This window comes from Furipterus horrens, unplaced genomic scaffold, assembly GCF_987537825.1.
Source record: "Furipterus horrens unplaced genomic scaffold, mFurHor1.1.pri manual_scaffold_7, whole genome shotgun sequence".
Taxonomy (NCBI): domain Eukaryota; kingdom Metazoa; phylum Chordata; class Mammalia; order Chiroptera; family Furipteridae; genus Furipterus; species Furipterus horrens.
In genome coordinates this window covers 130,997,809-131,009,972 of record NW_028327177.1, presented here as the reverse complement: position 1 = coordinate 131,009,972, position 12,164 = coordinate 130,997,809, and the positions used below count along the sequence as shown (strand labels likewise).

Below are 12,164 nucleotides of genomic sequence, written 5' to 3'. Positions count from 1 at the left end.
GTTTTACTATCTTACAAGGTCCATCATTAATGAGTTAAATAAATCTGACATGTATTCATTCTACATGAGTCACATTTTTATAGCTAAATATTTTTAGGTCTTTTTGAAAATTGTACTTTGGTAGCTTTAGGGATTCCTCCAAGATGAAGTAAACATACCTTCTGGAGCCAAATAAACTGCATTGTTCTAGAAACACAATTCATAAACCATATAATCCCAGGTATAATTTTTCTTGGTTCCAGAAATGAATTCCAAGCAGTAATTTCTGCTGTTTTACCTATTTTTTTGATTTTCCTGACCCTGATTTTGTTTTTGTTTCTGGTTTGCTCATAACCAGTAAGCCTTTTTTCCATTGCTGACAGCAATGATTAGAAAGCTGGTTTAATGATTTGATCACCAAATGATTTCTATCAGATTCACGGGGTACTCTTCACTACTGAGTGAGAAGCTACAAAGAATATGACTTGTTGGTCATCTTTTTTGGTCTGTTTGCCTATTTCTAATAATTTCTAAGTCAAGTAAAAATATATTTCATACCTACTGGAAAGAGAAACAGCCCTTTGAGATGTAACTCGGGTATTTTCTACATTAACTTTTGACCTGTGATTAAAACTGTAAAACTGAAGCTACAAACCCTGATGTGTCTATAACTGAAAAAAGTCCTCACCTTTCACTGTGTGAGTCCAAAGTAGTTTCCTCTTTCCAGATTGGATTTTCAAAATTACATTAAAATGTCAAAAGGGGCTCTTTTCTGACTGGTTAATAGACTAAATAATCTAACAGTCCCAGAATCACCAGAAAATAAAAAACCTAAACTACTAACACTTTAAATATGCTAGCCTAAAAAAATCTGTCCCACCAAAACCCCTTTCTAGAAGCATTTTCACATAAGAATGTAAGTTACTGTGATCAAAGTGAATCCTTGGGTGAATGAGATGTTTGATAACCTGGGTATTATACAAGAGTATGCTTTTCTCTGATTATGCCAGTCTGAGGTATAATATTCCAGCATACGTTTTACTTTTATAAGACTTGGGTTTCTTTCTTCATGAGAAGAGTAATTAATGGGAACTTCCTAAATGATACTCGCATTGTGGCTTCTAATATCCAGACCATGTTAAAATTTTCTTAACAGTCCTCCTCCTACTCTCTGCCTACCAATACTCAAAAATATAAACAACTCATAAAAAGCCCTTATTCCTGCTGCAAAGTTGAATGAGATGTCACAGAAAGTTTCTGACAACCCCAGTGCCTACCATACGGATACAACTGCACAGAAGGTACTCACTCTGCTGTTTACAGATGTATCTACACTTTACCGCTGTCCCTCTCAAGCTAGCCTTATACCTTATATGCTCCAAAAGCGAGCATAAATTAGACCAAAGCGAGGCCACAATTTAAGCACTGGACAACCCTTCTGGAGCCCGGTAATTAATTTAGAATATTTTATATTAAAATAAATATGGGTAAATAAAAGAGAAGTGAATGTAAATTTTGCACAGATTTTTTAAATAAAACATCAGACTTAAAAAGCACACAGCAGGTAAAACCTAAAGATAAAAGCAATCACTCGTCTCCTTTGATGAGCCAATGAGTGGGAAAGGTTTTCATGAGCAAACCTGGGAATCTCACTAAGAACAAAACAATGGAGAGCCAAGTTATTTAATATTTATTCCTAAGAGACCCACCTGTAGCCTTGCAATCTCTTCTCCAAATTTCTTTTGCTGTTTCGCCAGGATAGACTGATGGTACTCAGCATTGGCCTGCATGATACAGTGCTTCGCAGCCAAGACAGGGAACACCTCCTGGAAATAAAAATACTGACCAGGGGAGAGTCCAATGACACAAACCACCACACACAACACGGGATGCAGGAAGGAAAAGGAAAAAAAGACAAATTAGAAATACCCCATTAATGGTTTAGAGATCAGTTAGTCATTAGGTGTAAACAGAGAAGACCACATGATTTGGCATGGGCTGAATTCAATAATTTAAATTTTTTCTTCCAATTAAAATAAAGGTTTTTGTTTTTTTTTAAGTGAAGCCAATTAAAATGTTTACAATTCTCTTTAATCGAGCCATGAAGTCCACATTTTGTTTACAAAGAAGAAAGGAAAGCATGCATTAGAAAGAGAAGTAGGATGAATGTTCAGAGGAATACCAAGCACAAGACTTTAGAAGCGTTCTTATGAGCCCTTATCCAGCCCTTAGTTAACTGAAACCATTACTCACATACACTAATGAAACTGCTCTATAGCTGACTGTTTCATCATGTTTAAAAGACAAAACACAGCAAAGTAAGTCCCACTTACATTCATATCCTGAGACTTTTTAATAAAGATGACTTTTTAGCCACATAAAAATTGAGTATCATATAAAAAACATTTCAGTATCATATACTCAAAAACACATAGCAAACAGACAAATGCACCAAACTCATAACTAATATGATTCAGTTATTTTGTCCTAATCTGTTTTGATAAAAATTCCAGTCAAAATTAATTTTAAAAGATCCAAAAACATGAACCAGAAAAGCAGTTATATGGGTAAAGGCTCTTCCAAAATGTCAAATCCTAGCCTGCAACCTCATTGTTTTTAGGAAGTATATGTCATATAAAATCCATGAAATATACTAGAAAATCACTGTCCAGACAAATAAATAAGTAAATAAGAGAATCAAAAACTGAATTACTACCTGTGCGCTTTCATGTCTCCCAGTGAATAATATCCTAGCTTCCTGGATCACTACTTGCAGAAATTTCAGTTTTATAACTAAAATATGAAAATATCTTATGAGCTTTATTAGCAAAAAGGCAAAAATAAAAGACACCTAAATCTCAAACCGCACTCATGCAAGTTCTCAAGTTAGGCCTGAGAACCTGGCACTTAAACAGGAGATTTTCAAGTATTGCTGAAGAGGTAGTTCCCAAGTCTTTGTAGGTGACATTCTTCTTTCCATGACAACACTCAACTGATGGCCCAACAGGATGTAACAGAATGCTGTGCGGTGGACCATGAGGTCTTTCAGATGAAAGAGGGGTGAGGAAACCCCAGGTCTCTCTTAAAGAGTAACACTATTCATACCCAAGAGTCCTGAGCAAATTTCAACTAATCTCCTATGTATTTTAAATCTCCAGGAATCTTCACCTTGTACATTTTCTGACTAAACTAACATGTCCTGTTGATGCAGAAGCATGTTTTTTTGCTCCACCATAAAACTGTCTACAATTTCCTTTAAAAAAAGTTCCCAAATCACTTAATCAATAAGCTCCCCTACAAAAGATCGTGTGACAAATACCATTTGGTATCATACAGATGAAACTAATTCCTTGGACATTTCTGGAAAAGTAGCTGAACCATATTACATTTCACTCCATCTCTAAGTTTCCCTTTCTAACCACTCTAATTGTACTTGTTAGTATAATCATCTGGCTTTGTCATTTATAAATAATCATCACTGACTCATCATTTCAAATGCAACTTCAGAAAAGTTTACATTAAAATAATTAATACTTCCTGTGATATGTGGGTTAAAGATGGTTGTTTCCTTAGCTGTCCAATAGCAGCCCAATTTTCTATCCCTGTTGACAAAATTTAATTCTAATCAAAGTATTGGATGAATTTGTTAAGTTTCCTTTTCCTTTTTCTTTAAGTCTGTTCTGGCGCTTTAAGACTCATCTTTAAGAAAACAGGACAATAATTAAAAGTGTGAATAATCAACATGCTCAAGTATTCATTCTTGTACCAAATCACCAACGATTCAGAACTACACAATGCCTTGATTTGATAAAATTACTAGAGACAGATACTCAAAAATTTCCAGAAAGAGATTTAGCATGGAAAAACAAGTTTAGTGAAGAGCAGAGGCAAAGGCATCCCCTAAATATAAAATAAATTTTCATGCATCTTAAATAAGAAAACATTTCTACAAATAAATTCTTCAAATGTCTCTCCTAAAATTCAAAAATCTTTATAAACATTATTTGCAACTTGCTTCTTATGCAAAAAAGTATCCAAATATTTCCACATGCAAAACAATCAAGCGTATATAAAAATAATAACTGACCTTGGGGAAAATATCTTTATATTGACACTGCTTGAAAGCATCACCAAAATAATCTGCAGCCTGATTAGCCAATTTAGCTATGATGGCATCTTTCATTTTGTCTAAAATAAAACAGTAAATTGACCATTATAATTAAAATAAATATAATTAATCTGATATGGCACAATTGTGTATCTGTATGAAAATATACTTATCAATGAAATCAATTCATCTGCATGAAACTTCATTACTCCTTAGGCAAAGACAAAGAGTCAGGAAATAGCTTAGTGTTGCCAGGAGTTATGGGAAAAAGGGAGTGACTGTCAGGGGATATGAGGTTTCTCTTGGGGGCACTGTTCTAAAAGAAGACAGTGCTAATGACTACAAAAGTCCAAATATATTAAAACAATGAAGTACATACTATAAAGGGTGGATTTTGTTTTGTAGGAATTCTATCTCAATATAAGTGATACTTTGGGGGGGGGGGGAATTTCAGTTCATATTGCTTCCACATGATGACGATTCCCTTCTTTATAATCTCTCTACCCTTAAATATTCAGCCCATATTCCAATCTGTCACACTAACTTACACGCCTTATAAGAACTGCTCTTACTCCCGCATTCAGAGCCAGAGACTCTGCCTGGATAGCTTGATCCTGTCAGTTAGGTCCCAATAAAATGAGAGCGCCTCAAAGATGCTCATCTTGATTAATGACTCCCCCTACATCCTTGACCCCCAGCCAGACCAGACCACCAGCCATTATCACATAATCCATCTTATTTTCTTTATAGAAAGTATCTCTCTCCAAAATTACCTTAGCTACTTAATTTCTTACTTACCACCTCCCCCACACTAAAATATAAGCTTCCTGAAATTGGAAAACTTGTTCATCTCCTAACTCTATTTATCTAGAGCCTAGAACAGTGACTGGAACACAGAAGGTACCCAATACATATTTGCTAAATGAATGCGTTTTTGACATATCACAAACTTATGTAAATATTAATATAGAGTTCAGTGTTTTAAGACAATAAGTATCCATTTTATAAAAGACTTCAAATACAGCTTACATTCTAAAATGTGCATTTGTATCTCCTTACGTTCAGAAAAGGAAAGCTGAAAATTTTCAATGCCGTGTGTCAAGTTCAGAAAGAAAGCTCTACACCAAATGTGTTACATTCTAATCACCTTCTAATTTAAAAAACCGATCACTTCTTTTCACATGCAACAAAATGAAGAACAAATTGAAATTACCTCTTGTGGCCTTTAAAAAAAATACTTCTTGGGCCTGTGCCAGCATAATAAGGCTGAGGGTCCCAACAGTGTCTGGAGATATGTCCACAGTGGGCTCTCGATTTAAGGCAGATAGAACTGTCTCTTTAATATGTAAAAAGGCACCACTAGCAAACTAGAGGGGGGAAAAAGAATTTCTTTAAAATTTATAGGAACTCAGCAAGACTTAATTTTCTACTTTTACACACAAAATCATTCCAAACGTTACAGTTATTATATTTAAATGTTTATATTGTGCAAAACAGATCTAAAACAGCTGACCTAAACACAGTAAGGGTATTTTTCTAACACATTCTAGAGTAATGGGAAATTTAACAAGGATTAAAAGTCAGTTGCAACAAAAGTGTATTACTAATGAGACAAATTGAGTAAGCTCATTTTTTGATATACTGTCTCAAAACTAACATGGGAATACAGGCAGGGATAAAATATTAAAATGTTTTTATTACTAAAATGGTCCTGGTTTGGTTCGGACACATTCATCTCTCAAATAATTAAATATACCATACATGGGGAAACCTCAAATACCACAGTACAGATACCTAATTCTCTGAAGAACAGCATTACCAACCATTGCTAATGATTTCTATTTGGCTTTCAGAGCTCCTTAGTGAAACATTACCCATCAAATTTGTCTTCCCAATTGCAGTTTTCTAAGATTAACATAACTTGGCTTTCATGAAACAAATGACACAGGGAAAAAGCAAGCAGTCAGTCTGGGATTAAAAGGTGTGGCGGTTTATACAGCTAAGCTATGCAGAGGTAACACAAGGTTAACTGCTTAAAGCAAACGTGATGCCCTGGCTGGTGTGGCTCGATTGGAATGTTGTCCTTTAAAATGAAAGGTTACAGATTTGCTCCCGCTTCAGGGCACATATCTAGGTTGTAGGTTCAATCCCCAGTTGGGGTGCCTACAGAGACAACCAGTCAATGTTTCTCTCTCACATCCACGTTTCTTTCTCTTTCTCTCTCTCTCATGCTCTCCCTCTACTTCTCCCTTCCTCTCTCTAAAAGCAATGAAAACATATCCTCAGATGAAGATAAAAACAGAATTACAAAGTGAACATGATGTTTTCTGCAGTCATGAAGTATCATAAAACTAGAACATCTGCAGGGAGTGATCAGCTGCCCCTGCTTAGTCAACTAACAATCACAGAGTACGTAACACTGAACAGCAAGGAATCCAGTCTCTCATTCACAGGTATTATATGAAACTGGAGGCCTACAGACATTTAAGGATCTTACACAGGGGCACATGGCTTCTTGGAGGTAAAAAGTCTAGACAAGAATCTAGGTCTTATAATACCACCAGTTAGAGGTGACTCATAGAATGGAATGTGCTCAATAATTCAAAATGCCTTCTAGTATCTCACATGCCAATTAACAATTACAATTAATAGAAAACTAAATAAAAATTTATTTCATCACATTTTAAAATATTTGCCATTTATTGCCTCAAAAAGAAATGATATATATGCATCATGTTTGTCATCGGGTTGTATGGCCAGCACCGATATCTAGTACGTTATTTGCTTAAAAGTATGTTTTCCTCTCACCTTCCTAAAACAGCATTCCTCACCTCTCCCCTAAACTTCAACAATGGGAAAAATCAGATTCCACCTGAGGCCATCTGATTCAAGGGCCACTGGAGACAGTGGAAGGGCCATTTGCAATTCCATTAAATTTGGAATCAGGACACCTAAAACCCCAATGGACCACTTTATTAACACTCTGCCTTCAGTCTCCTTGTCTGTAAAATGAGAATGACATTATATAACATGCATCACAAGGTTTATCTGAGAGCCAAATAATGTCTATGAAAAAACTCTGTAAATTATAAGTCAATATAAAATATAAAACCATAATTATAGATGTTATCACTTAACAATCATCACTTACTTTTCTTTAAATTTAAACAAAAATGAAAGCTGAATAATAAACTGCCACAAAAGTCATATGCCATATTAGTAAATAACCGTGTAAAGATTACACATCTGACCACATTTAAATATGGCCTCTCCACAGTGTCAAAGAATTAAACTTTTCTTGCCAAGAGGTCTTAAATTTTGTGACTCGGGTGAAATTTTACATGTGTCTCACTGTAAGAAAAAAGATATATGAAAATAATGTAGAAATTTTTAATGAAATCATTTATTTAAAAGGGATTTACCAGATTTCATCTCATACATTTCATAATCTGTTTTCCCAACATTTACTGAGCCTTTATTATGTGCCAGGCACTGTGCTAGGTGCTGGGTATACAATGGTGAGGAAAAAGAGAGCTAGTTTATAGGTAATTCGTTTATCTACGGGCCTCAAAAATATAAATCCATTCATTAAAAAGTATATTACTTTTCAAGAAGATTTATGTGTATAAAGAATCATCTATAAAGTTAAATGCAAATTATTTTCAATTTAATGCAACTTAGTGTTGATCATTATGTAGTAGCCACTGTTCTGCATACCTGGTAATGCTTAGCAGCGGTTTTCAATCCTTCATCATTATCCAGGTTCTGTTCTGCTGCAATCTGGCTAGCTAAGGCTGCACAATTGAACAACACACAGCTCTTTTCATATCCTAAGCTTGCAAGAGCTGTAAAAAATTGAGAAGAAAAAATTTATCAGATTATTTTTCTAAAGAAAATTAATGTTTCAAAGAGAAATACTATAACCTCTACCCATCGCCTCTCACAAAAACAAGTTTCCAGACCTGGTTTCTCACCCATAATATGCTCCCATATTTCTAACTGCCCTGCCAGGCATTTATTTCCATAGCAATAGTCCCATCATCTAAAATTCAGCAGATTAATATATTATTCTTTCCTTCCCTTTACATCCATACTGCTATTAGTCAGGTTCAATGAAAAGTCACACTTACATAATTTCTCACGTAAATTCAAATAAATTATTTTTATTTTTTCATCACTTCTCTCAAAATTGTATCTTCCCGCCACATTTAAGCCAATTCCTCACTACAAACCTAAGCCAATGCCAGAACCTCCAAGATAGCCTTCCTCGCCTCACTTCCTATGCCAATACATGTCTCAGAAGACTAGCAAGTTATCTGTCTACTTGCTTAAAATACAACTCTGATCAAGAATCTATTTACCTCACATCCATTCAGAGCTACTATTAAAAGAAACAACAATTGTTGACAAGCATGTGTACAAATAGGAGTCATTGTACAATATTGGGTTAGCTGCCGTGGAAAGCAGTATGGTAGTTCCTCAAAACATTAAAAATAAAATCACCATATGATCCAATAATTCCACTTCTAGGTACAGTTATCTCCCCAAAAGAACTGAAAGCAGGGTCCCAAAGCAATATTTGTACACCCTTGTTAACAGCGGTCTTAGTCACAAGTCAAAACACAGAAGGAACCCACGTGTCCACTGATGGATGCACAGATAAAGAAAATATGCTATGTACATACAATGGAATACTATTCAGCATCAAAAAGGAAGGAAATCCTGTCACATGCTACTACATGGAAGAACCTTGAAGACATTATGCTAAGCGAAATAAGACAAACACTACATGGTTCCACTTATATGAGGTACCTAAAGAAGTCAAATTCATAGAAACAGAAACAGAATGGTACTTACCAGAAACTAGGGAAAAGGGGGGGAAAGAAGAGTCATTGTTGAAGGGTATAGAGATTTAGTTTTCTAAGATCAAAAAGTTCTAGAGAGATGTTTCACAACAATGTAAATATCCTTAACACTATTAAACTTAAAATTGGTTAAGACAGTAAATTTTATGTTATTTTTTACCATAATAAAAAAAGAAAGATTCAATCACAGTGATATTTCAAGGGATGTGCCAGGCATTGAGCAAGAAGCAAAATAATGAGAAGTCTCCCTATAAAAAAAAACACTGAGCAAAAGCCATCGAGAAGGATCAGAACACTCTGGTCGCCTGTGCCACAGAGCAGTGCCAGTTTTCGTGTAACCTCCATCCCAATTCCGGCCTCCTCATCCTAAAGGGAAGCAGACTACACATCAGCTACTCTAACCTGCTTTCTTAAATATATGAAAAATCTAGACTAATCACGATGTGAGGAAAGCCTGCAAGAAAATAAAGATCAAGGTAAACTGAAAACCTGTGCCCAGAGTGAACAAAGATGATTCCAATCATAAAAATATTTCAAAGATCCTGATTAACATCCTTGAAGAGATTTGAAGATGGTATGTCCATAAAACAAGAACAGGATGCTACCTAAAAAAGAAAAATCCATAAATAGGAAAAAGCTACTAGAAAATTAAAAACCAGACTGCTAAAAGTTTTTCAAAAGATGTGTTAGAAAATATCTAGGTACCCCACAAAGTCAGAGAAATGAAAATGTAAGAGTTAGAAGCAGCTCAGAATAGCCAACATCTGACTGACTAAGCACTCCAAAGAGGAGAGAAAATTACCAAAGAAATGTTAAGGAAATTTCCCAAGGCTAAAGGGAGCTATGAATCTTCAACGTGAAAGGAGCAACAATAAATGCCATATATAAGGGAAAAACTGAGAGTTATTAGATCTTTTGAGATTTCTAAACACAAAGGAAAAAGAAAACATTGTAAAAATCTTCCCAAGAAAAAAGGTCATGTATAAAGGAACAAAAATCAGACTTTTCATCAGTAACAGTGGATAGTAAAAGCCAAGAAAACAACGCCCTCAAGTTCTGAAGAGACGTAATTCTAATTAATTCAACAAACATATACTAAAGCCAGTATGGCTAGAAAAAAGAAAGCAGGGGACGCAATGGTAGGCAACCACGTCAAGGAGGAAAAGGAGACAACTTACACTGTCAAGCTTTTAGCCTTTACTGAGTGAGATGTGAGGTCAACAGTTTGGACAGAGACCACTCGGCCCCACTGTGGCACAGGCGGCCGGGGAAGCAACACTGAATGCAGGGACTAACCTGAGGCAGCCAGGTGCGGAGAGCTGATGCCGAGAGCTGATGCTGGCTCGGACTATAGGGGCACTAGTAGATGTGCTGAGGGATCAGAAAGCTGACCTTTTCTCAGAAAGTTACCTGAGAATATATTCCAGCAAAAGAAAAGATACAATATCCAGAAAACAATGGCTCTCACTGAGGGAGCAATAACAATACAGGACGCTAGTTATGCAGCAGCTTTAGAGAACAAAGAGTCCAGATTCAAATAAGAAAACAAAAGAGGTCATAAGTGAGACTCTCAGGAAAGGAACCCCAGAGAAGCAAATAAGACTGAGAGTTTAGAAAAATCTCGAGACTATAATAAAAGCACAAAATGTATATGGTGGTGAAGCAACTTCTAAACACACAGGGCAATACAAAGTCATGGCTAAATATGAAGCAGCTGGTCCCACTATATTAACAAGGAGTCAGTGAACTTCAGGATGAATGAAATGTATTCCAAGCAATGGATAACAGTAAACTTTTTATATAAAAGATATATACTCCAGTCTATTATATTTTCCAAAAACATTATCATCCTAGACTGTAGTCTGTCTTTTTATTTTGCCATTTCTCCTGTACAAGATGTTGTGAAAATTTTTCTTACAATTAAATCTTATCTTTTTTCCTTCATAAACTCTTTTATCGATTTAAACTTAAATCAGGTTTTTTAAAAAAATAAATATTCACCCCGGCCAGGTAGCTCAATTGGTTAGAGCACTGTCCCAATACACCAAGGCTGCAGGTTCAATCTCCAGTCATGGCACTTAAAAGTAGCAACCAATTAATGCATAAATAAGTGGAGCAACAAATCGATGTTTGTTTCTCTCTCTCTCTCTCTCTCTCTCTCTTTCTCTCTCTCTCACCCGCCACCCTCCTTCCTCTCTCTCTACCTCAAATCAATAAATATTTTCAAATTAAATAAATATTCAGTTCTCTTTTCAAAGAGCTTTTTTCTAAATAGTAAAGTCCCCTATTGCTACATGAGCTCTTCTTTTTCCCAGTAAGCTTTTCAAAATGAAAACAGCTTGATTATACAGTTTTTGTAAAATTTAAGTAATTGTTTAAAAAAACTACAAAAGAAAATAAAGGTCACCCAATATGGTACACCTTCCAGAGTTGCTCAGTGTTAATAATAATGTAGCAGCTCTGACCTGTAATAGGCCTTTTATTCAATATTCCATGGAGATAGCTTTAAATGTCAAATATATATTTACATTATCATTCTCAGTATTCTAAAATTATACAGTATTCATGGATGAGTAGCACATGCCTTATTAAGCAAGACATTACTAAAGGACACTTAATTCCCAATATTTGCTACTACAAATGCGTTGATAGACTACCTCCTGCTTTATTTAAGCTGGGTTTTTTTGGCTCTCACTTCTTTCAGGAACATTTAACCTATCTCACTTAAGTATCATCTAGTTCTCCTGCCACCTGCTCCTTATTCTCAGCCTACAAATTTGCTTGTCACATCAGCACTAAAAATCCTTTTCTTGACCTTGCCTCTCTCTCATCCCCCAAACCTTTACTTAAAGTTTTCCAAAATAAACAACCCACATTTGCTGTTTGCACTTCATCACTTCCAGTCCATCCCTTAACCTGATGCAATCTGGCTTCTTTGGCATGCCCCTCGAGAAACCTCTTTCATTGCCAAATCCAATGACTTCTGCTACCTTTCATGACTTGCCCTCTGCCACAAGGACTATGTCAATAATGTTCCAACCTATACGAACATCAAGTCACCTGGAGATATTTTCAAAGATACTAATATCAGTGCATCATTCTGAAATTTCTTCCTATCACATCTGGCAATCTGTAACTTTATCTTTAAGATATATCTGTATCTTTTAACATTTCCCCAGGTAATTCTAATCTGCAGCCATGTTCAGGAACCA

At 35.6% G+C, this 12,164-nt stretch overlaps 1 protein-coding gene across 2 annotated transcripts in view; it reads right to left on the bottom strand.

Annotated features, from left to right (window-relative positions):
* Positions 1 to 12,164, bottom strand: part of PDCD6IP (programmed cell death 6 interacting protein) — a 49,965-nt gene that overhangs the window by 27,280 nt on the left and 10,521 nt on the right. The window contains exons 4-7 of one of the 2 annotated variants that reach the window (XM_090284474.1): positions 7,805 to 7,932; positions 5,301 to 5,454; positions 4,067 to 4,167; positions 1,689 to 1,820 (exon numbers count right to left, since the gene is read on the bottom strand). In XM_090284474.1, coding sequence (XP_090140600.1) covers positions 1,689 to 1,820; positions 4,067 to 4,167; positions 5,301 to 5,454; positions 7,805 to 7,932 — 515 coding nt within the window. The remainder of the gene's footprint in view (positions 1 to 1,688; positions 1,821 to 4,066; positions 4,168 to 5,300; positions 5,455 to 7,804; positions 7,933 to 12,164) is intronic. The other variant, XM_090284475.1, reaches the window with a different exon arrangement.